At 43.7% G+C, this 24,146-nt stretch overlaps 1 protein-coding gene across 2 annotated transcripts in view; it reads left to right on the top strand.

The window, feature by feature from the left end:
• LOC137667742 (organic cation/carnitine transporter 2-like) overlaps window positions 1–23,372 on the top strand; it is a 29,163-nt gene extending 5,791 nt beyond the window's left edge. The window contains exons 2-10 of one of the 2 annotated variants that reach the window (XM_068408798.1): window positions 4,317–4,420; window positions 7,044–7,198; window positions 7,958–8,129; window positions 9,465–9,591; window positions 13,196–13,296; window positions 15,723–15,937; window positions 17,148–17,330; window positions 17,785–17,920; window positions 18,547–23,372. In XM_068408798.1, the coding sequence (XP_068264899.1) occupies window positions 4,317–4,420; window positions 7,044–7,198; window positions 7,958–8,129; window positions 9,465–9,591; window positions 13,196–13,296; window positions 15,723–15,937; window positions 17,148–17,330; window positions 17,785–17,920; window positions 18,547–18,565 (1,212 nt within the window). In that variant the 3' untranslated portion in view covers window positions 18,566–23,372. Of the gene's footprint in view, window positions 1–4,316; window positions 4,421–7,043; window positions 7,199–7,957; window positions 8,130–9,464; window positions 9,592–13,195; window positions 13,297–15,722; window positions 15,938–17,147; window positions 17,331–17,784; window positions 17,921–18,541 lie in introns of both variants that reach the window. The other variant, XM_068408797.1, reaches the window with a different exon arrangement.
• The last annotated feature ends 774 nt before the right edge of the window (window positions 23,373–24,146 follow it).

The following is a 24,146-nucleotide window of genomic DNA, read 5'->3' as shown; positions in this document are numbered from 1 at the left end:
TTGGATTGTGTTAAAAGGCTGGATGGTAATCAAATGTGGTTGGGGAGGGTGTTGAGTTTGGGAGAGGGAGGGATCTGAGGGAGTAGTTTAGGTTTTTTATTCTTCTCAGTTTTCTAGCCTTGCCTTAGAGCAAGGGGTTTGGAGATGTGGTTTCAGGAAGGTCACTTGCCATGTAGGAGATGAAGCAGAACTTGGAAAGTGCTCTCCTAAAGAGATGCTTAAGTGATGGCTGTAAGTACCTACGACTGTTTTGTACTCTGGCCCCAAACCTGTGCTTGAGAAGCAACTGCTTCAGTCCCTCTCGCTTGTGGTGTCCCCCCACCTTCTCCCCAAAGTTGTCCGCATTTTCTGGCCGTCTCCATAGCCTGTCCTCTTCTCCCCATCCCCTCTTCCCACCCACCATCACCAGAGGCTGGTGTCAGCCAGGAACCCGCTACGGAGGTGCATATCTCACCACGCATCTCACCTCCAATGCATCAGTGATTATTGCTGCTAAGTGTGAGGCTGCTGCAGAGACATCACCCCAACCTGATGAATTGTTCGGGAAGTAGCTGCAGCGCACACTATTTGCAAGCTGTCTGAGTAAGAAGATAAGTTTAAACTGAAACAGAGGATGTCCTCTTCTAAAGTTATGATAAAATTGAGTGATAATGCTCTGTGCCGTGCCTTGAGTGTGGGGTACCAGTGTTTAGGAGCTCGATGCTTTGCAACAACAGCAGCTGCTCTTTGAAACGCAGCTGAAATGTTTTTCTCCTGTTTGGAGCTCTGATACCTTGCTGAGGTTGACCTTATCTCGTTCACTGGGGCAAAGGCCGGTACAGCTGGCAGGCTAACTCAGGGGATACCAAGAAGTGAAAATAGCACGTGATTTTAGAGCACTGGGTCATGGTATACTGTGTCCAAACAGCACTGCCAGCAGCAGGACTCAATCCGTAAGTGCTCCTGGGACACTCGCTCTTGCGATGCTGGTCTTCTACCAGTGATGCTTCGGTGACTTCTTCTTGGGCAACGTACAGTTGAGGGAAGGGTATGGTTGCAGAATGGTTCTGGAAGGCTGATGCCACCATCGCTGACAAGCAATGTAGTAGACCTTGTTGGTAAGTCATTAAAAAGTTGAAGACGTCAGCATTCATTTCGCGGGGCAAGGGGTAACAGACCTTAAAATCCCTTTGTTCTGGTTGTTGGGCATCTGTGGAGTCTGTAAATAACTGGTGTTGCACAACCAAGGTAGTTTTGCTGTGGAAATTTGATACTGAAGTTCACTTTGGTGCCTGGTTCAAGTGATGTTCGGCATACCAGCTCCTGACGTCGCTTTAATAGAAGGGACAGACAAACAAGCCGGTAATCATTGCCACATTTTAAGGACTGACATGTTTCCAGCTGCCGATGCAAGAAGCCTTTGGTAGAACAGTGCAGACCATTTTAGTACGATGAACTTCTCCAAGCAACATCTCTACCTCAGTGGTGTGAAGAAAACGTTTGTTACTGGGCACAAGCTCGGCAGTGTGTGGAAAGACGAGGGTTGCACAGCCTTGTGCCCAAGGACAGGGTGGGAGGGAGATGGAGACGGCTAACAGGCACAGGGAGATCTGCTGGAAACTAATGACTGACTTAGTAATGATGGACTGTAAATCACTGAGCTAAATGTTTGGCTGATTAGATTTTAGTTCTGTTATTGAAGAAGTCTGGCTCCAGTAGCTGATGCAAAGGTGGTTCTTTGTGAGTAGGCGAGTCTTTATGAATGCAGGATTTGTACTGGCAGTGGTATTTGTTTTCCTCATAAATGCCATCATATGAAGGCATATCATAACCCCTGAAACCTTTGGCCTATGTAAATTTGATAATGATAATTTGCTGCGTGTTTCCAAGGTGCCAGATATATTTTGCTGAAGCTCCCTGGCTGGGTTAGCCTCTGGGGTTGTCACAGAATTGCTCAAAGTTTCTTTAACCTATAATGAAGTATGGCTTTTGTTGAATAAATACAGATTTAATTATAAATGTTAATTACAGTTATAAATCTAAATGATATTGATAACTATAGTTAAATCCCTTACATGAGTGGTATAAATTTGTTAGCACATTAGAAAGGGGCGATTCTGAAATCAGCTTCCCTAATGATGCATAATTGATGGCGTTGGTAGGATTTGTTGGAGCACGGCATTGAGTGCTGGTGTCTGGGCTTCAGGGTGAGAGGCTGGAAAAGTTTGGGCAATAAGTACAAGTTGAGGACTGTGAAGTCTGATATAAGGAGAAGTTCTTTAGACCCAAAACCACAATCAGATTTATCAAAGGAGAGGTTAAGAAATGACTTGAATACAGTTACAAATTGGGAAAAGATGTGTTTTGTTTGCTCCCGTGACCTTAAAAAATAATAATGAGATGAATTCATAAGATAGTCTAAGGGTTGGCAGCTAAAGTTACACAGACGCTGATGAGAGTGCTGTGTGTGTGAATAAGCATCATCAATCTCTAGAAAAACGTCCTGCTCCAGCTCAAACCTGGACGTTCTTCCATGAAATGCCCAGGGAGGTGGTGGAGTCACCGTCTCTGGAGGGGTTTAAGAAAAGACTGGACATGGCACTTAGTGCCATGGTCTAGTTGCCATGGTGGTGTCAGGGCAACGGCTGGACTCGATGAGCCCAGAGGGCTCTTCCAACCTGAGTGATTCTGTGAAATAAGTGGTGGTTCAACTGGGTTTTGCTGGAGTTAGAGGCTGAATGCTGAGGAGTCGGGGCTGGCAGAGTGAAACGCTGGTGGGACCATGGCGGGACCACGGCGAGGTGGATGGCGGAGCTGGGACGCCCAGCAGCTGGGCTTCGTACGGGGCAGTTCAAAGCATTGACGGGTGTCCTGGTACAAATTTAAAAAAAAACTAAGAGGAAAACATACTAGACTTAATTATTTGTAATTGGGGAGCGAGAGGGATTAATTATTGGGGTCAGGGTGAATATTTTCTTTATTTCAACCTTTTCAGGACAGATTAAAAACTAAAAGTTTCCATTTGTAAACATCAGAAGGGGCCCTTTGGGAGCTATTTGGATAACTCGGCTCAGGAGGGTTTGGCCTCAGGGCAGAAGCATGGGTTGCCTCCAAGTTGCTGTCCTGGGGGGCTGCAGCTCTCCTGCCCCGTGCCAGCGGGCTCCGGGTGGCCGGGCAGGACGGGAGAGCTCCGGGAGCTGCTCCAGCCCCAGCAGAGCGGTGAGGTGGGGACCAGGAGTCCCTGCTGGGTTTTGTCCTTTCTTCAAACATTTACACACTTATTTCCTGCAGGTAACCAAAATAAAATTAAGACTTTTTCAATAATAGCTGTTGGTATCGATACAAAAACAACACGAGTGCTATTTCAAAAACATCAGGCTGAAGCGAGTAGGAGATTGGAAACTCTGGCAATCTTCATTTCATAAATATCTTGTTTTCTTACCCTTTTTTGTTTTCATTTTGGAAATCTTGGTTTGTTCGGTGTGTATTTCAGTTTGTATTCCAAAGATTATAACTGACGTTAGTTAGGTTCCCAGTGAGCAGTGAACAGTCTCTCAAAACTATATTAAAATGTAATAAAGGAGGAGGTATTTTTTCTATATTCTTGTTTATGTAGTTCAATTTCTCTTAAATTAGAAATGTGAATTTTTAATGGCAAACTTTACCATATGCAGGGAAAAGCAAGTTTGGGTCTATTCTTACTCCTTCCAAAACCAGCAGAACTGCTGCAGTGTAAGGGGCTGCAGAGCCTTTGGAAGGGGGCTGAACCAAGCGGATTATGAAATTATTAATTACCATCACTCATATACGTGCAGGGGAAACCACGACAGTGTAAAGGAAGCCACACGGGTCGCACCTGAAGGTGGTGTTGGGGCCTCGGGGGGTGGCTCAGGGGGGCCGTTGCCCACTGCTGCCTGCAATCCTTTTCCCTTTTTTTCCCTTTTCCCTTTTTTTCCCTTTTCCCTTTTTTTCCCTTTTCCCTTTTTTTCCCTTTTCCCTTTTTTTCCCTTTTCCCTTTTTTTCCCTTTTCCCTTTTTTTCCCTTTTCCCTTTTTTTCCCTTTTCCGTTTTTTTCCCTTTTCCCTTTTTTTCCCTTTTCCCTTTTTTTCCCTTTTCCCTTTTTTTCCCTTTTCCCTTTTTTTCCCTTTTCCCTTTTTTTCCCTTTTCCCTTTTTTTTCCCTTTTCCCTCTGGAGCTGCATCTGTACCGTAGGTTAGTCACTCACTTCTCCTGTGGAGGTTTTCTGTCCAAAAGGTACATTTTTATCTGCCAAGGCATTTAGGAGGAGGGAGGGGAAATGCTGTTTATTAGAAGACTTTCATGTTCTCTCTCCCCGCAGTGGAATCTCGTGTGTGACAACGACTGGAAGGGACCCCTGAGCACCTCCCTGTTCTTTGTGGGCGTCCTGCTCGGATCTTTCGTGTCAGGACAGCTCTCAGACAAGTAAAGTATATCCACCAGAGCTGCTGGCTCTCTGTTTGATGCTCTTTTGTAAGCAATTCTTGTGTGTGAAGTTTCCTCTGTGTCTTTCTGCAACTACTAACATGTCTTTGTTCTGCGACTGTGTGATCTGAATGTACACAGAGGGTATGGAGTAAACATCCTGAAGTAGAACAGAATGTTACAAAGGTTGTTAATGAGTGTTATCTTTATCTGTTTGTTTTTTCTGTGAAATCACTTCTGAGGCAAACTCTTTTTATGCCAGAAAACAGGTGTAGGAGATAAGTTTCATCTGGAAAAATCAGATCAATTACATTATCTTCTAATTACTTTGGACTATGTTCAGAGAGTTTCCCGAGGCTTGTTTTCTTGAGGTCAAATTTAAAATTATCTTTTTATAAACACCCATAGCTTTTCTTCATCGTCAGAGACAATGTCTAAGTCCAATGACCTGTGTTTGTGGAAGCTGCAAAGCATGAATGCTGCTCAGCTGTACTTCAGATACTTCAGAGAAGCAAGGCTTGCTTGTTTGGGGATTTTCTTTTTATTATTATTTTTTTCTGTATTTCTAGTCCCAGAGTACACTGGCTTTCTTGTTTATCAGTACAAACATGAAAAAATGGAAGACACTGAATTTTTGTGATGTTGACAGGTTGTTGGTTTGGGGCTGGTTTTTTTTTCCTTTTCAAGCTCAGTTTTTTGGATTGTTTCCCTGTATTTGCTGTGCACTGCATTGTGTGCTGTCTTCCTGATTCCCAGAGAAGGGAATGTAGTCCTCTGGTTTGCTGGTTTACTTGTAGAATTTCTCTTTCTTTGAAATGTAATCCCTGTGCCACAAATCTTGTAGCATCCATTCAGGGCCTTTGCGTGGTTTCCTGCTCATCAAGTTGGACCCATCTTGAGCCTGGAGACAAAGATCCTTGAAAATCAACCAGCTCCCCTGGACTTCTCTCTAGAGCCGTATGCCATGGGATTTTTCCAAGCAGATCCCTGATCAGGGCAGTGTTTGCTCTCCCTGTGATCCTGCCTTGTTCCTGCCCTCACAATCCTGCTCTTCCCCATTGCACAGCCAGCAGCCGTGGCTGCTGCCGACCTCTACATCCCCAAACAGTTCTCCCTTGTTTGCAAGCGTGGGGTCCAGCAGAGTGTCTCCCCGTGACGGCTCCTCTGTCATCTGTGTTGGGAAGTTGTCATTGATGCACTTCAGGGAATTCCTGGGTCTTGGCCCTCCAGCAGGTATTGGAGTGGTTGAAGTCCTCCATGGTGGCCAGCACCTTTGAACACGGGGCTTCCTCTGGCTGTCTGAAGAAGGCCTCGTTTGCTTCTTTCTGATCAGATGGTCTGCAGTGGACACCCACAGCAGTGCCAGCGTTGGTCTGCCTGCTCATCCTGACCCCTAAGCTCCCAGCTGGCTCGTCATCCACCCCCAGGCAGAGCTCCATGCCTTCCAGCTGCTCGCTTGCAGGAGGGGAGATTTCCCCTCTTTGCTGTGGGGATTCTCCCACCACTTTGTCCTGGTGCTGCTGCAGGGCTCCGGTGCTTTGTTCAAAAGAGCTCCCAGCCCCTCGTCTGCTACAAGGACACCAAGTGTCTTCCACGGTGACTAACCAGCAGGTGAAGCAGGAGCTGTTCTGCTGGTGCCAGAAGCCGTGAGCTTCCCACCTTCACAGTCACGGGAGTCTCCTGCTGCAGTTCCTTCGGGTGGTGACACGGATCCTCACCAGGCTGTGCACCCTGCTTTGCTGCTGCCGTCTGCCTGTCTGGGACAGAAGGTCCTGCAGTGAGCCTGAGCCCCGCGCCTGGCCAGGCACAACAGTGAGATTGGCAGAATATTTTGCATGTTCAAGTAACAGTCTGTTCTTAATGCGTTGTGATCTACCTGAGACTGGTGGCACCCGACTGCAGACCTCCCAGTCAGGTCTGACTTCGGAGCGGGGTTGTGTGAACCTGCACTCAGCAGATGTCCTGTCACGGGCTGCAAAGTCTGCTTGTGGTGAGGAGCTGCCCAGGCCAGGACAGCGGCACTGACTCTTGTAACAGCTTGATGGGTTGGGTTTAGGTTAATTTATTTTCTTTTTTTAATACTTCTTCAATAGAATTGCTAGAATGCCTTAAATTGGTTCATTTTTGTACCAAGTGGAGGGAAGATTGCAGCATAGGTTCACTTACTGATAACAGCATCTCCCAAACCTGAGTTTTACCTCTCTTTCAGCAGCTTTCCTTCTTTTTCTTTTTTTAACATGCTTCTCTGTGTCACAAACTGTATCCTCCTTAGAGGGGAAAGAGCACCTACTACTCTTGCATTTTAAATAATTTGCTCCCGATGATTTGTCTCCCCACTCATCCTATCAGTAAGAAAGGAATACTATTCCAGCACATACTTAAAGGCAATTTAACTAGCAGCCCTTGGAATATTATTTTCTCTTGGCCAGTAGATTTTTTTAATGTACTTAGAACAGTTGTGCCTGTGTCATGTTTCCTGAACCTCTGCTTTTTGCAGATGTTTTGCATCTCCCTAAGTATGCATACGAGTAATCTTATTTTTCTGTTTCTGAAGATTTCATTCATGTTGTTGTATAATCATCTGTTGGTTTTGGTTTTTTTCTTCTTTATCTATCCATGGAAGGTTTGGCAGGAAGAACGTGCTGTTTGCAACCATGGCAATGCAGACTGGCTTCAGCTTCGTACAGGTCTTCTCTACCAGCTGGGAGATGTTTTCGGTCTTCTTTTTGCTGGTCGGCGTGGGACAGATCTCTAACTACGTGGCAGCGTTTGTTCTCGGTATGCAAGTCCCGCTGGGCACAGTGTGTGTTCTTTAGTCTTGTGCTGTTCCTACTCCTTTTCAGTACTGGCTTAGGGTTGATTTGTTTTGCCAAGCAACACTGTTAAGAGCGTGCCCTCACCACACGTGGGTAACTCATGCTGTCCTTGGAAGTTTCCAGTTGTAGAAGTGCAGTCTGAGTTAAATCTGTGGCTTGCCATCCTAAAAAGGCAAAAAACCAGAAATTGATTATTCAAAACAAATAAATTGGAAAAATTATGGGAAAGATAAGATGTGTAAGACATGATTTTTCAGAGATTTGTCATCCATTTTTAGGGGCCTAAATGCCTGTTTGATGTAAAAACTTGTAAAAGAAAAAAGATCAAGTAAGTGTGACAGGTCTCTTGCCCTACGCTGGAGAGGACCCTATAGAGATCAAGCTGCAGTTAAGTGTGTGAGTGTTTTGTACTATGTCACGTGGTTTTAGCTCCTCAAGTAAAATGTGGGATTCTAAGAACACAGAAGTATAGAAGTTTTAGCTACTTCAAGCTGCAGAAGTACTGTACAGCCCCGTTCTCTTCTTTTATATTTGCCTGGGTTGATGCAGGATCACTGCATGAAGCAGATCTGTGGTGCCTCTAGAACTGGATGGCAGAGCCCGTGACCTGCTGTAACTGCAGGGTAGGATATTTCAAAGCCAATCGTTAGAGGTATTTTGGGTAAGTTACTTGGTTGCTATTAAGTTAAAATACTAATCTTCACTCTGTTGTTTTGAACAGGTGCAGAAATTCTTGGCAAATCAATCCGTGTGCTGTTCTGCACGTTAGGCGTTTGCATATTTTATGCGTTGGGCTACATGTTGCTGCCACTGTTTGCTTACTTCATCAGAGACTGGCGGATGCTGCTGCTGGCGCTTACCCTACCTGGGCTGCTCTGCATCCCGCTCTGGTGGTGAGTATAATTTAAAAGACTTTAGTCTTTAGAAGGTCCTGTCTGCACATTTTTAAGATCTAGACTCCAAGCCAACCAGCCTGTACCAATGAAATTCTGGGCCCTGCACTTCAAGAAAGATGTTGAGGTGTTGGAGCGAGTCCAGAGGAGGGCGACCAAGCTGGTGAAGGGTCTGGAGGGTCTGACCTACGAGGAACGGCTGAGGGGGCTGGGGTTGTTTAGCCTGGAGAAGAGGAGGCTCAGAGGTGACCTTATTGCAGTCTACAACTACCTGAAGGGAGGTTGTAGTGAAGTGGGAGTCGGCCTCTTCTCCCAGGCAACCAGCGCTAGGACAAGAGGACACAGCCTCAAGCTTCGCCAGGGGAGGGTCAGGTTGGACATTAGGAAGCATTTCTTCTCAGCAAGGGTCATTAGCCATTGGAAGGGGCTGCCCAGGGAGGTGGTGGAGTCACCATCTCTGGAGGGGTTTAAGAAAAGCCTGGACATGGCACTTAGTGCCATGGTCTAGTTGCCATGGTGGTGTCAGGGCAACGGTTGGACTTGATGATCCCAGAGGGCTCTTCCAACCTGATTGATTCTGTAATTCTGTGATTCTGTGATATGGAAAGGAAAAAAAAAAAAAATCAGTAAAACTCATCCTTCTGCACCAGCTGAAATCCATGAACTTTTTAAGAGTAGGCCTGAACTAAGGGTGGAAGAGGAAACCAGTTGTTTTGGGAAGCTGGGCAATGCTAGGGTGACATAGATACGACAAGCTACAAAACAGTACTTGCACTTCTGTGAGACTTCCGTGTTTTCTTCCATAGCTAATGGAATACTACTTTTAGGTGGCCTGCAAAGCTTAAATAGTCCTCGTGGTGGTGGTGTTTCTTCACTTACACTCGCATTTATGTTTGTGATTCCATCCAGTTTCTTACAAAGCTGAATGACTCAGGCGAATTCTACTTTCTGACTTGCCTTTATGTGACAGTATTTACAGTTACTAATTTTATGTGTTATTCTCAGCTCTTCACGTACAGCATGCTGCTTGTGTATTCACATTTCTGAATTTCTTTAATTAAACTGTTTTCTCATACTTTGAAGGTTTTGGTTGCTCTTTTTTTCTGGGTCGCTCCTTATTTCTTTAGTATTTCTGAAACCCACAAATGCCTTTTAGTCTGTTCTTGTCCTGTATGCTCGTGTGCTCTTGTAAATCTGATTTCTGTTGTCATTGCTTTAATGTCTGCAAGATGTGGCAAGTTTTGAGCTCTCCATGCCTGGGACAATGTGTATTGGTGCCTGCAGCAGTGCTTTCTGTGGAGATGGAGGCTCATCATTCTGCACCTTTTTTTGCAGGGTCATACCAGAATCTCCACGGTGGCTGATCTCCCAGGGAAGATTTCAAGAGGCAGAAGACATCATCCGAAAGGCTGCAAAAACTAATGGCATTACAGCCCCAGATGTAATACTTGACCCTAGTGAGGTAAGAGTCATTCAGCTGTCCAGTTGTTTGCTGGACCTATTAATGACCATGTCAAGTGATTAATTTCCAGACATATGAATTGAGTTATGCCTGCAGTGTATTAGGTACTTATCAAATGGGTAAAAGGACATCCCTTTCCTGGAAAGCAGAATACCCTTTCCCCAGTTCATTAAGATTTGCAAAGCCCTTGCTGTCCCATTCCCATGGGAATGCCAACGTGCATTCTAATGCAAACATCTTTTTGATCCAGTTTACAGCCACCTTTTTCCTTTTAAACTCTAGTTTTTGGGGGAAGGTAATGAATTTGAGATACCTGTTGCTTTGTGATCTGAATACTTGTACTGAACAGACTTTATGCTTGTGCAGTCTAATACAGTTTTATAAAAGCCTAAGACAGGACTAATCCTGGCCAGTGGCAGTGGAAAGAATGTCATTCTCGTTCAATTCCATATTCAACTCCAGTTTCTACTCCATGTTAAGGAGAGAGAAACTTGAGCTCCTTTCAGGTGGAGTAGCTAGCAGTATCTTCTCTTCCCCATCTGTTTCTTCCATGTCCTTGTTTCCTCTAGGTGTCCCCTACTTGTCTGAGCTGTTGGTGACCTTAAGGTGTGGAAGCAGTTCCACACTCACTCAAATATGACCCCCAAAAGTCAGGCAGATAAACTGTTTGCATAATCCAGGAGAATGGGCACCTCTAGGCAGTTGTGTAGAGTCTGTCTGGGCAGTTGCCCCGTTGTGTTCTGGTTGACATTGTCTTGTCATTTATGTGAAAATCCCTTGAATACTCACTTGCTTTACGAGGCCTCACAGCCCGTCTCGAGTTTTTAGGAATTGTGTTTATGCTGCAGAGAGGTTCTCAGAAATCCACTGGCCCTTAGTCCTCGTGCAGTTGGAACGTGAGTTCTGGATGGAGGAGCAACCCGAGCTCGTGTTTGGGGTATTCCTCAAACCCGTGCAGCCAGAGAGCAGCACCTGCAATATTTAGGCTCTGGAGATTTCAAAACTGGTCGGGATACAGCAGGTGACTAGTCTCAAACAAGCTGCAGAGCACAAATAGGGCCTGGTTGGCTGAATTATCCCATATGAGGGGGATAGAAACGTCTGGATGATAGGTTTAATTTCAAATCATCATTTTACCATCTGCCCTTCTCATAGCTTCTTGTTCTAGCCTGTCTTGTTAAGGATTGTGTTGTCTGCTTATCTAGCTCCTAAAAGGCAGGGTCCTTTTTTCTCATCAGCTATGACTCTCTGAATATTACTGTTCCTGGTTTTGTTTTGTGGTTTGTTTGGTTTTTTTCTCCTTTTTTTTGTTTCCTGTTTGCTGGTTTCTTGGCAACGAATAGTGGCAGAACTGGAGAGTACTTAGGAAAGATCATGTGATTTATGAGAAAGGGCTGTGAGCTGTAAAGCTGACTGCAGTTTGTGTGGTGGGAGGTTTGGCCTCAGGCAGAGTCAGAGCTATCAAATGTGAAGAACTGTTTGCCTTTCGTAGAAAATGAAGATTTAGGAAAGCAAATACACTGAAGTTTGGTGTGTATGAGAACTATTTTATCCACTATTTTATCCTCCAGGTCTTCAGAACAAAACATCCCTTGGAATTTTCACCTGACTACAAAGGTTACATAAACTTCATGTTCCCATTAGCTAGGATACAGTTTGCAGGACATGGAGAAGATAATGTATATTTTGAGTTGAGGGACAAGAGTTGAAGGCCCCAAATCAGCGTCCAGCAACCAGCTTGCCAAAGGAACCATCACTGAATATGGAAGAGAGATTGATGAGGAATTAAGTTAAACTAATAGTTGGGTTTGTCTCTTTATTGGTGTGTTGTGTCCTGCAATACATCCAACTACTTCTGCTGGACCAGTCTGATGTTTTAGGGAAAAAAGTATTGTAAGTTGAACTAATACAGAGTAGAAGGTGGTATATTAGATCAGGCAGAAAGAGTTCAGAAAAGTTTTTAGTGAGTGTCTGCGTTATTTTGAAGCTACAGTCGTAGTTTGCTTCTATCTGATAATCATTTGCACACACCATGAAGGAGTACACGGTGCCAACAAAAGGCATTCAGTCTGCAAACATGTTAAAATTTAATTTGACATTCTCAGGTCACGCTGACATAAAATATCAAGGGAGGAAGTAATCTGTGTACAGTTTATTGTGCTTGCACATAATAGAGGTCTGTCAGGCAAGAGTGATTCTTCTAGTTGTGGAAAGAGAAGTCTTCACTTAAATATTGTGAGGTGTCTTGGCAGCTTCAAGAAGTGTCAAAATTAAAAATATTTCAGTATTGCCTTTTTTCATTTGAGCTGCTAAGGTGGGTGCTTGTTTCCTGGTTAGATTTCAAACTGTTGATAGACTCAGAGATTCAGATAGCTATAAAATGTCCTAACAGAAAAAAGAATCTCTGAGGAAGACTCTTAAGATCAAAATCTTGTGAACATTCTTACTGTGAGACTGTTAAAGTAAGTAGCCTGGGATAAATCCTGAAAACATACCATCTTTTGTGATAACAAAAATATGACATGTCTAGAAAACTGTGGTTCTTCAGCCATACAGTGTTGCTTTATCCAAGTTGATAGTTTTAATCAATGAAACTTGTCCTCTTAAATCACCTTTTACATATTTTGAAAAATCTCTCCCTTGTTACTCCTCGTTAAAGGTCTAAATTAAAGTCCTAAATTTAAAAAAAACTTAAATTATTTCCTTTTTTACAATCTTATCGAACACAAAACTTGTTCACATGCTTCATGGATGAATATCTGTGCATTGTTTACATGGAAGTGGTTTTATTTTGAAGAGCTGGAAAGTTTCGTGGAGAAAGGAGAAGTTTGTTGTCTCTGTTTATATTCTTAGAAGATCTCAAAAACAGACTAGATGGTGACGGGGAGCCTTCAGCTCGTTAGCCAGTTTGCCTCAGTTTAAATACATCACTGTTAGGGCCAGTATGAGGAGTCACTTACTAAATCTGTCCTGATGCAGTTTAATCTTGTTATTTCTTGCCTTGTCTGCAGCGGGCAGAGAGGACAGTTTATCACTTTTTTTTTTTTTTGCTGGTCTTTGAAGACCATTCTTGGTCTTTTAAGACACCCTCTGTCTTCTGGCCCGTAGGCTAAATAAACCCTCTACATTTACAGATTTTTCCAAATCTTTTTACAGAAGTTTTTCCAAATGTCTCATCATCCTTGTTGCTGTCTTCTTGTCTGGGTGCAGTTGATGTGCATGATCCTCAAGGTGTGCTGCTCAAAACTGGACAGAAGAACTCTGCCAGGAGTGACATGAATTAATACTGTCGCTTTATAATTCAAGTGTAAAAGTAACAACAAGCAGTTGCTTTGTGAAGCCTCAGGCAGAGAAAATGATTACTAATTTCAGCCTAAATTTTAAGTGACTTTAAATTAGGGAGGAACAACTACCTTCATGGGTAGTTGGCTCTTAAGGCTTATACGTGTTTGTGTATGGCTTATGGTTAAAAGTGAGGCACTTGTTTCAGCTCTGCAGCATACCAAAATACTGATGTATAAGGTGAGGGGGGGACTTATTTTCACAATAATTCTGCTTGCAGGAAGTTAATGTTCCCATGGTTGGTCTGTTTGTTTGTTTCCAGCTGCAAGATTTGAATTCCCAGAAGCAACAGACGTACACCATTTTGGATCTCATGAAAACCCGAAACATCCTGACTATCACAATTATGTCGGTGATTCTTTGGTAAGCAAGTGTGGTTCAGGAGCGTGTAAGAACAAAAGTAGCAAAACAATTTAAAACTGCTCTCTGAATACTAAGGTGTTCTGAAGAGACATGACAAAACAAGCTCAAAAACCAACGACCTGCTGGCTGAAGCAACAAAATTCTGGTTACATGGGTTCTTCGTTTCAGTAACAGTGTAGAAACACATCTGCATTGTTCTTTCTTTCTGAAGCAGTCAGGCATATCCTGAAGTGAGCAAGAATCAGATCAGCTGGCAATGATGCGTGGGAATCCTGCCTGATCTTGGGCCTTGGGGAATCCTCATCTGACTGAAACAAAGTCTTTTAAGAGCAATGAGTCATGCCCTGTCTCCAGGCAGAGAGCTGCTGCCCAGGGGTCTGAGCATAGGGGTGCCTGGCTTATGGGGAGAGTCCTCCTGTCTCTTTTGTGTTGTCTCTTAAAGGGATAAAGCTGCTTTTGAAGTTCTAATCTGAGATTTCCCTACACTTTCCTGCTAGCTGCTGTCTACCTGCCATATTCAGCTTGGTTTTACACTAGCTGAAGCCGTACTTTATGCTCAGTTTGATTAAATGGTTCTCATTTTCTTTTATGGAAGTCTTAATGAAGCTGTAATTGCTCAGAAGAGAGAAAATGGAGAGGGTAACTTATGGCCTGCCAGAGGCTATAAAAGTGAGGTTCAATTAGTACATATATATACAGTGTCCTAACCAAGAAGGTCCCTTAAGTGCTTTGGAGCTAACGAAGTCTGTTTGCTGCCTTACTGAACAACATTCCTGTGATTTAGTGAGGCAAAGCCTTGGAGTTTAGACCGCTGAGCTGCCAGTAGTGTGGCCCTTTGGGTCAAAGGATGACTTGGCTAATATTTAAGCCAGATTCCCTTGCCCATCATGGAGCACAGTGCTACAAACACACTGAGAAAGGAACTTGAGCAGAAAACAGCTCAAAAAAAGAAAAGCAATGTTGGTTCTTTGCAGAAATGTCAATACAGTTTCCATATACTGTTTTCTTACCTCACAGTCCAGTTGCTGACTCTCACCTTTAGTTGGAAGTGAGCTGGAGAATTGAGACTGCCCTGCTTCTAATCTGCCTGGGGTAGAGCAGTAGCGAGTTCTTAGGCACAGCCGATTTTGCATGTGTGGTTGTAGAAATCAAATGCAAAACGTGTTTGAACAGCATTTCTGGTAGGACAAAGCATCTGAGAGAGAGAGTGAGTGGCAGTATGTGATCCATTCCGTATGCTGAAGGGCTTCTTACCACATGATAAGTGAAGTTTTATGATAGGCAGGAAGAGTCAAACATGTGCAACTGACTGACACAGTCTTACCTCTTCTTGCAGAAAAGTCTTCAGTTGATTTGGGCAATTTGTCCACTCTTTTTACCTTGCATGTCAGTTGCCTGACCTCCTTTTAATTCATTTCCCAAAACAGAAAGCGTCCTGTGCTGACTCACAGCAGTGTTTTCCAACCCATAGTATACTGATGGTATATTGTGGTATGAATTGAAAGATCTCAGAAAAGCAGCTCTGTAAAAGAGGCTGGTTGCAGATAGCAGAATATCACCTTTACATACTGCTGTTTTGTTAATTTTGAGTAAGTAGCAGGCCTTTAAACTAATCCCTTTGCTGGGTTTGCATCAGGGAGGAGAAAGTTTGGCTTCTTGTCACCCAGGATGCCATACTCCTCCTCTCTGACTTTATACACAAAGCATGGAGGGTAATGACCCAGAAACAATGTTCTCCACCCAGAGCTCCCTGGTAAACAGAATGAAAAGCTACTGTCGGCCTCAGCAGCAGTAAAATTCAGTAGTCCAAACTTTTGGGCTAAGGCTATAACTACTAGTAATAGGAACTGCTGTAGCACTGCACTGTGAATGATTATCACTTATCTCTCAGGGGTGACCTGAAATATGGGGGCACACCTGAGAAGTAGTTGGCCCCTCTCCATCAGCACAACTCGCAGAGACAAATGAGATGTCTAAAAGTGACAAAAAAACAGAGCGTCCTTGCAAGGTCTGAGTGAGAGTGGGATGAACAGTTACAAAGTCGTGCAATGGCACCAGAAATTAAGTATGACCACTCTAGCTCTAGGACTGTGCAGACTGGTGGGCTCATAGGCCTGTGCCTCAGCAGGGCTAGCAACAGCTCTGGAGTTACCCAGTTGTGTTAATGCTGAATAGGATATTTTTAATTTTTTTAAAAATATATTTTATTCTTTGAATTCAAGAGCAACTTGAAGGCATCAGCACTCATTAATTGTTACCTTGCTGTTTCTGAAGTTAAGCACTTTAGCTGCTTCAGAGGTGAATGAGTCTGGCAGATGCTGAATTTGCCTTACGTAGTGATGTCTGTGCTTAACATGTAGAAGAGGTTCATGGCAACCTCAGGGAGAAGAGAAATTTATCTGATGCTGTTATTCTGCTTATTTCAGGATGATAATCTCTGTTGGTTATTTTGGACTTTCTCTTGACACGCCGAACTTGCACGGAGACGTCTACGTGAACTGCTTCCTCTCGGCAGTGACTGAAGTTCCAGCCTACATCATCTCCTGGCTGCTGCTTCGCAATCTCCCTCGACGGTACTCAATGGCTGCTGCGTTATTCTTGGGAGGCTGTGTTCTGCTCTTCATTCAGCTGGTGCCTTCACGTATGGACTCGTTAGTTGATCTCAAATATGTATGATAGGTGAAGTGCGGTACCGTGCACTGGGCCGATGTGGAGGAGAAGTGTCCTGAGGGGACTCCAGGCAGATATTCCTTCCCTGTCTTTGCCCCTCCTTGGTTCTCAGTGCTGCTGCACAAGGAGCTCGCACAACATGTCAGTTCAGATACATTTTGAAAGGTGGGTCATTGGCTTTGTGATCTGTTGGGATTAGCATTGTAGTCCAGTTTTGCCTTTAATGTACATCCCTGGCAAGGGGGCCTGGTAAGGTCCGAGTGTAAAACCAGGACTAGACCAACCAGAATTCGGTAAGCGGAGGTTACCAAGAGGCTGCAGAACTTACTTCCCAAACAACTGTAAATTAGTCTCTTTATGGCTTGTTTAAACACTTAATATACAAGGGAATTGTGGAACCATTTTTGATTAGCAAAGATGCTTGTACTGAATTGGTGTTGATAGTTAAAATAACATTTGGCTACTGGAAAGGAGGACAAAATAACATTTATTGGTTATCAAACCATATGTATCCTTAGGCCAGTTAGTTTAGGAGAGTTATGGACTCTTACTGGTAGTGATGTTGAATATGATGGGGGGTGTTGTTGCTTAGCACTTGTTTACATATCAAAGAATAAACAAAAGAGAATGCACAAGAAGTGCCTTGTTTTATACAGGTAATAGGTGTTGCATTCTCTTTCTTCAGTCCTTTGAGTCAATTGGACACTGACATGATCTGTTTTGATTTTCAAATCAAACTGTCCCAGTTAAAGTCAGCCCGGCTTCCTATAATGAAATTACTGACTTGTAGCTAGGAATGTTAATGAGGAACCAGAGCAGGAAACCAAGAATAACTTGCTTCAAATGTTGAACTTTGTTCACCTTATTAAAAAGGGATATGGCATTGTTTGCAATAGCAGAGATCTGGCCCCTGAAATCTGAGAGGACCTCTCCAGTTCTTGCTCTCTTCTTATTTTTTACTTGGCAGGAAGCCCCGTTCTCAAGGAAATGAAAATGTTGAGTCCTAGTAATTTTAAAAAAAAAAAAAGAAAAAATGTTGCCCGTGCTTGTAGATGTGTACAGAGGAAAGAGACACCAAATACTGGAATTAATTAGACAGGAGTTACACAAACACAACGGCATTAAGAGGTACCAGGAATGGTCAGAGCTTTACTGAAATCCTTACTGCGTTTTGATTTCAGATATTCGTGTGGTATCTATTCTACTGGTGATGTTGGGGAAATTTGGGATCACGTCTGCCTTCTCAATGGTTTATGTTTACACGGCTGAGCTCTACCCAACAGTAGTGAGAAACATGGGAGTTGGAGCAAGTTCCATGGCCTCTAGACTGGGCAGCATCCTCTCGCCTTACTTCGTTTACCTCGGTGAGTGAACTCCTCTGTGCTGGTGGGTGGAAAGCAGTGGTTTCACCCAGATCAGTGTCCTGCTTCTGGGGGTCTTTGGGCTTTTCTACTGTTCTCTGTTTCCAGGTCCAGGTGTCTTGTGAAACTGCAGGTAAAAATGGGATCTCGACATCTCTGAGCAGTGGTCATAACGTAGAGAAATGGTGTTTTGTGCCCTGTTGAAGGGATGCTCTGAAGACTCACGATCTTATTGACTCAGTAGGGACAGATCTTACAGCTATTGTTTCCCAGTAGCTATAAGAAGTTCCAGTTTGTTACTAAAACCACATTTATTGAATGCCAGACTGTGAGGGGTGTTGGTTTGTTTGGTTTTTACTGAAAGCATAAATTTTTCATGCATAAAGCCCTGTACCTCGGTACAAACATCATGGGAGCCTTAGAGCTGATGGTAGAGGGTTCTTCTGTTTTCTGCTAGGTGCCTACGATCGATTCCTGCCTTACATCCTGATGGGGAGCCTGACTGTGCTGTCAGGAATTCTGACTTTGTTTCTGCCAGAAAGCTATGGTGTGCCTCTTCCAGACACAATTGAGCAAATGCTCTTGGTGAAAGGGTAAGTGTCACCTTCTGATCTTAACACATCTGTTCTCTGCTCTGAGAAGAGGAGAGCACTTGCCTAGGTGTTGTCAGAGAGAGGGGCTGGTTTCTGTAGTGTAGTTAGTGCTCTGTTGAAGATGTAAGAGCTTGGCTGGAGTCCTGGGCCCTTTTCCCAAGAGTATATGTTCGTAGCTACGTCATTAGGCTCCAAATTTATCATTTTACTCTGAGGACTAAATAAAACTATATATGAGGAATGCATTTGTAAGAGTGTATTGCTTTACATAGTTGCTTTTAAAGGTATAGGGAGACTTTGTGGGCTATAATCTACCTTTCTAGGTTCTGAAAGTCATATAAGTACTGGTGAAGGGCTGAACTCTTCCACTTTAGTTCAACTGACCTAAAAAGTCTTTGAGAGCATCTGGCCTTTTTGCCCCAGCTCTGATTGAAGATGGCACATAAGCATACACCTGGTGTAGGAGAGGGACCTGTCCAACAGAAGTCAACAGGATATTAAAATCAGGGGGTTGGAATGTCAGATAGGGCTCAGGATATCAAAGATTTTTTTTCCTCTGTTCTCTCATCTGTTTGGTTTTTTTTTTTTTAAGTTTTCTTTTTTCTCCCCCCACCCATCCAGATTAGAATACAGGCCTACATCTAGTAGCACCAGGGATTCCAAGGAGGAAGAAGAAAATCCAGAGATCTTGAAAAGCACAGCTTTTTGATGGAGCTCCTGTGTCCTTCTTGGTGGACTGAAAGTTAAATGGACTTTTCTTCTAATATTCATTCTAGAAAGGGCTAGTGGCAACACTTTGTTTCCTGTAATTTTAACCTTATTTATTAATTTAAACCCTGTGTTCGTACATTCTCTTTTTATATGAACAGAAATACTGTATAGCCTTCAAGGAGATTTTTCAGCCACAGTTGTTTTCATGCAGTAGTACCATGGAGCAATATCTGATCAATCCTGTGTAACTTTAAGTGTATAGTTCAGCTGAAAGATACTTGAAAATGAACTCACGGGCTGGCAGGGTACCTGGGTTCCTCAGTGAACCTTCTCCACAGCTAATGCACATCAAGAAGTAGAAATTGCCAGAGAAAGCTGCTAATTGGTTTTGATTCCTTGACTTCTGTCTCTGGGCAGGAAACTTATTTATTACAGTGAAGGTTATGAGAACGTGCCTGTCTGTGGTCTTACTCCAACGACTTTGCACATGCTGAATTTGTTACCAGATTCAGAAAGATACGAAGAAAGATTTTGAGAATTAATGCTAACTCGATGTGTTTTAACTCAACACAGATTGAAACGATTGTCTTGCACAAAATATTTGTAGCACTGAAGCTTTGCTCACAAAATTCACTTGATTCCAGTGACGGTTTTCAGCTGTACCTGTGTGTATATCTGACCCTGGATGTGGCCTGCTTCCAGGTTGTATTTATTTTAAATGATGCAAAAGGTTTCATCTGTGTGTGGAAGGAGTGGCGTTGGTTTGGGGTCTTCCCTTTTGATTTGTGTTGCAAGTTTTCTGTCTAAATTGTTTTTAACGTCTTCTGTGCAATTTGGATGACAGAAACAGTTCTGCTGTCTATTCTGTGCTTTTCAGACATGCACATACGCACACAACGTATTTAGAGATGATTTTTTGTGTGAGTCTTTGCCACTGCATTGACCTCGTGGTGGAATGTACTGAGAACAAAATTCAGAATATATTTCTGACCACTGAGTCTTGATTGTCAAGTGCCAGCTGTGCAATTGCTGTGAGGGCTGTTGTTGAGCTTAACTTGTGTCATCAGTGAATTGTTTTCAAATTGTTTAAAAAAAACCAAACAAACAAATCTTGTTGACAATCTGCCAAGAAATTCTTCTTTGGGTTGCAGAAGCACCCTCAGCACTACTTGAGTTTCTTTAAATAAGTACAATATATATAGAATCACAGAATCAATCAGGTTGGAAGAGCCCTCTGGGCTCATCAAGTCCAACTGTTGCCCCGACACCACCATGGCAACTAGACCAGGGCACTAAGTGCCATGTCCAGTCTTCTCTTAAACCCCTCCAGAGATGGTGACTCCACCACCTCCCTGGGCAGCCCCTTCCAATGGCTAATGACCCTTGCTGAGAAGAAATGCTTCCTAATGTCCAACCTGAACCTCCCCTGGCCAAGCTTGAGGCTGTGTCCTCTTGTCCTGTCGCGAGTTGCCTGGGAGAAGAGGCCGACTCCCACTCCACTACAACCTCCCTTCAGGTAGTTGTAGACTGCACTAAGGTCACCTCTGAGCCTCCTCTTCTCCAGGCTAAACACCCCCAGCTCCCTCAGCCATTCCTCATAGGTCAGACCCTCCAGACCCTTCCCCAGCTTGGTCGCCCTCCTCTGGACTCGCTCCAACACCTCAACATCTTTCTTGAAGTGCGGGGCCCAGAACTGGACACAGTATTTTCTTTAAATATGTACAGTATATATGTACACCCAGTCTCGTTTGTGCCATTCTGATCATGCTTTGACAGAGGTGAGCAGTGAAGGATTTCTCTCTTGTGGCACTTGTCTGTGTTTTGTTCTGCCCTGTAGAAACTTAATAAACAGAACCTAACCCTTTGTAGCCAACGCTGTTAGGGGCCTTCTCTCTGCTGCAGCAGCTGCTCGAGGAAGTTCAGTATTTTCCTACTGTGTTTAAATGCAAAGGTACATCGTCTGATTCCGGTCTTTTTTTAACCAATACCCCTTATTCTGTCCTCGGTAACCAGCTCCAGTTGTTGGATTGACACACTGGTGTGTGCCCTCCACGCTGCTTGTCTTAGAAGCAAGACAGTAGAAAAAACCTGTATAGACTCGTTTGTTTTGTTTAAACTCTTCCTACCAGTGTCTTGAGCTTTAGGCTTTGCTCTGCTTTTCCCTGCATTTTCTCACCTGCTTGTTTGGTGGTTTAATTTCTGGATGCAGCAGGATTTGGCCAGTGTTAGTGGGTCAGGGAATGACACCGAGGAGTGTGGGTTTGTCGTAGCGTCCCTTCTTCTGAGGAGAGCAATCCCAACGCTTGGGCAGGGTCGGTGTCACTCCTCTTGAGAAGGTTGACAGGCCCTTGGCAGGCGGGTTTAAAATGCAGCGTGTGATGTGAAAGTAGGGCAAAAATCGAGAATCTGGATTTTGCAAGCCTCGCTGCACATCGTACAATAGCCTTGACATGAGCAAATACATGTCAGGAGGGAGCATGTCACAGCCAGTCCCCCTTGCCCCAAAGACGTGATTCAGTTTGTCAGCCTTGCTGCCTGTTGGAGATACTCACTGCAAACAAAAGAGTGTGTTCTAAAGCTTGGTGCAGATGTTTTTCTTTGTAAACCTTGTTTCTAGAAACTGGAACATTCAGAAGCAGCTTCTTTTCTGTGTGGTGCAGAAGAATTATCTGGTAACCGCAGGAATCTGAGGCAAAACACATTCAGCTCCAACTTCCTCATAATGAATTTGCCAATGTAAACAGCCGTGTCCCATAAGTCTCTTCCTGTAAACTGTTTCAGAAAATATCCCGAAATCTAAGATAGGTGCTTGCCTGATGCACCATCTAGCACAGAGATCCCTGTCCTAAGGTGCAGGGTCTGTTTAACGTCTGACTTAGCTATCATTTCTTATCCACTGTTTCATCCAGGTATGTGCCTTGACAGTGAGACTTTTGTTCTTGAATATTTAAATATTCTGATGTTTACTGAAGATTTTAGGGGGGTTTTTTGCTGTTTGTTTTTTTTCAATCCAGACAAATTGGAGAATTTCCTGGTTATGACTAATACTACAAAACACAACGGCAATCTCTTTATGTCAAAAAAAAAAAATTTTTTTTCCTTGCTTATCTGTTTTAAAAACGAAAAGTATCAGAAATGTAGAATATATTTAATATAGCATACTAGGTTATTTTGTATTTCCTTTTTTATCATAGAATCATGGAATGGTTTGGGTTGGAAGGGACCTTAAAGATCATCTAGTTCCAACCCCCCTTTATCCTACTCTTGACAAGTTTATCTCTAAAACAAGGAGCTTGTTCTAGTGGGTAGGCAGAACCCAGCTAATGGGTATTTCCGAAAGAAATTTGGGGAATGTGCTGTAACACAGGTTATGGGCACCAAACCCGTCCAGTATTTCCCAGGTTACAGCAGTAATACAGGTTATACAGATTTATCTGGTTAGGCAGAACTCTCTGTTGCTAGAGAGCAGTGCACGCTGCAGTGTCTTCCCCAAGGAAAATGGCACATGGCCTCGAGTTGGGAGGTAGGATCCCGTCCTTTCCAGCTCTTAGACTGATTTCTTTCATCATCATGAGCGTGTCATATAATCCTGTGACTGCAGTTGCTTTGCTTACGAGTGGAAATGCCATTGACTCCAAAGGTACCATAATTTCTTGTGCTACTCGTGCTCTCCAGTCTCTGTTTGTCAGATTCTGTGTTGGACTCTCCTGACCGTGAATGTAAAGCTCATGTGAGCATCATTCAGTATTTCACCTTTCAGAAGCAGGCAGCTTCGGGTGACTTCTGGCACTATTTTTGTTAAGAGGTGTAAACACCTCCTCCCCCCTTTCCAAGTTACTGTTTGGAAGAAGAAAGCGGGTGGTGCATTGCCCAGGGAACTGGACTGCAGTCAGTCACAGAATCACAGAATCAATCAGGTTGGAAGAGCCCTCTGGGCTCATCGAGTCCAACCATTGCCCTGACACCACCATGGCAACTAGACCAGGGCACTAAGTGCCATGTCCAGGCTTTTCTTAAACCCCTCCAGAGATGGTGACTCCACCACCTCCCTGGGCAGCCCCTTCCAATGGCTAATGACCCTTGCTGAGAAGAAATGCTTCCTAATGTCCAACCTGAACCTCCCCTGGCCAAGCTTGAGGCTGTGTCCTCTTGAAGTCAAGCCAAGGACTGGGTTTTGAATGCTTAATCATATTCTTTTGATTGCACAACCCCTTCATAGCACAGAACTGCCTGTGAGGGGTTACTGAACACTTCCACTGTGCACGTAACGACGACGTAAAAATACTCTTCTTCCAGGGCACTTGTATTTTGAGATCCGATGATGCTCGTGCTGCATTGCTGATCTCATGGAATTTGAGTTTAACGTGAGTTATCCCCCTCTCTGCTTTACAGCCGGTTCCGTGGTATGGTCTCACCCAGAGGGGATATTCTTTTTTTTAATGCTCTCCAGGGGCGTTACGAGCACAGCAAGCACGTGAGGAACCTGATGGGACTGTCTGCAAATAAATACTAATAAACCTTAATCTTGGCAGTTGTAAACAGCTTCCTTAAAGCATAGAATCGGCTCAGGCACCATTAATGCCTTCGGGGGTACTTTAAACTACTAATGGCCACAGCCTTGTACATAGAGAAACAACTTCTAAGAATGTAAATATTCCTAGCTGTAACTAAATTGATTCTTACCCTAGTTTTTTTTATAGAAAAATGCTTGTTATTTGTAAAAATCAGAATAAAATCATATCTGGAGTTATCTGTAAAATGAAGTATTTGCATAATTTTTTTTACGTCTTCATGGTTTAAGGTGTTTGGTATAACAGAGCTGCTTCATTTCTTCATGAGCTTGTAGGCTTTACCTTGATTAATCTTACATTATAGATAATGACTTTTTTCCATAATTTTTTTTTTCGTATTTGTTCTAAGCAAAGAGATGGTCTTTGCCACTGGAGCACTGTCTGAAGGCTTGGCTGTGGGCTGCTTTGGCTTTGGTTTTCTTTGAAATAAATGAAGCGGTGCAGAAATCTTGAGATGTGAACAGAGATGTGTATCTCTAAGACAAAGCTCCTACACTGCCGAAGAGATGTGACACTTATTTCAGAGGGGTCACCAGCATCTCTGTGCGATGAGATGCACGTTCAGGGCTCTGTGTCCCTCCTGAGCAGCTGTGACAGCCTCAGGTAAAGCAAGACTCCAGGTTATTTGAGGAGTTCATGAATACATCATGAAATACACACACTTTCCTCTCTCTGCATCCATCAATCGAAATGATTCTTCCCAAGTTCCCGATTTTCCCCTTCAGTTCTGTCAAGGATAAAGGTTCAAAGTCTCGCAGCGATGCAGCGATCTGCGCTGTGCACCAGGTGTCACCAGGAGACCTGGCAGCCAGGAGCAGATCTTGGGTCAGGGTCTGAAGCTTTCCAAAGGGCAAGGCCAGGACTAAGCGCAGCCCCGAGGCGTGCACCCCCCGGCACCACAGAGGCAACTGGGGTCACTGGTTCCCATGACCCACACTTCAACT

The sequence above is a fragment of the Nyctibius grandis genome, chromosome 10, assembly GCF_013368605.1.
Source record: "Nyctibius grandis isolate bNycGra1 chromosome 10, bNycGra1.pri, whole genome shotgun sequence".
Taxonomy (NCBI): Eukaryota; Metazoa; Chordata; class Aves; order Nyctibiiformes; family Nyctibiidae; genus Nyctibius; species Nyctibius grandis.
This window is presented reverse-complemented; position numbering and strand designations above follow the sequence as displayed.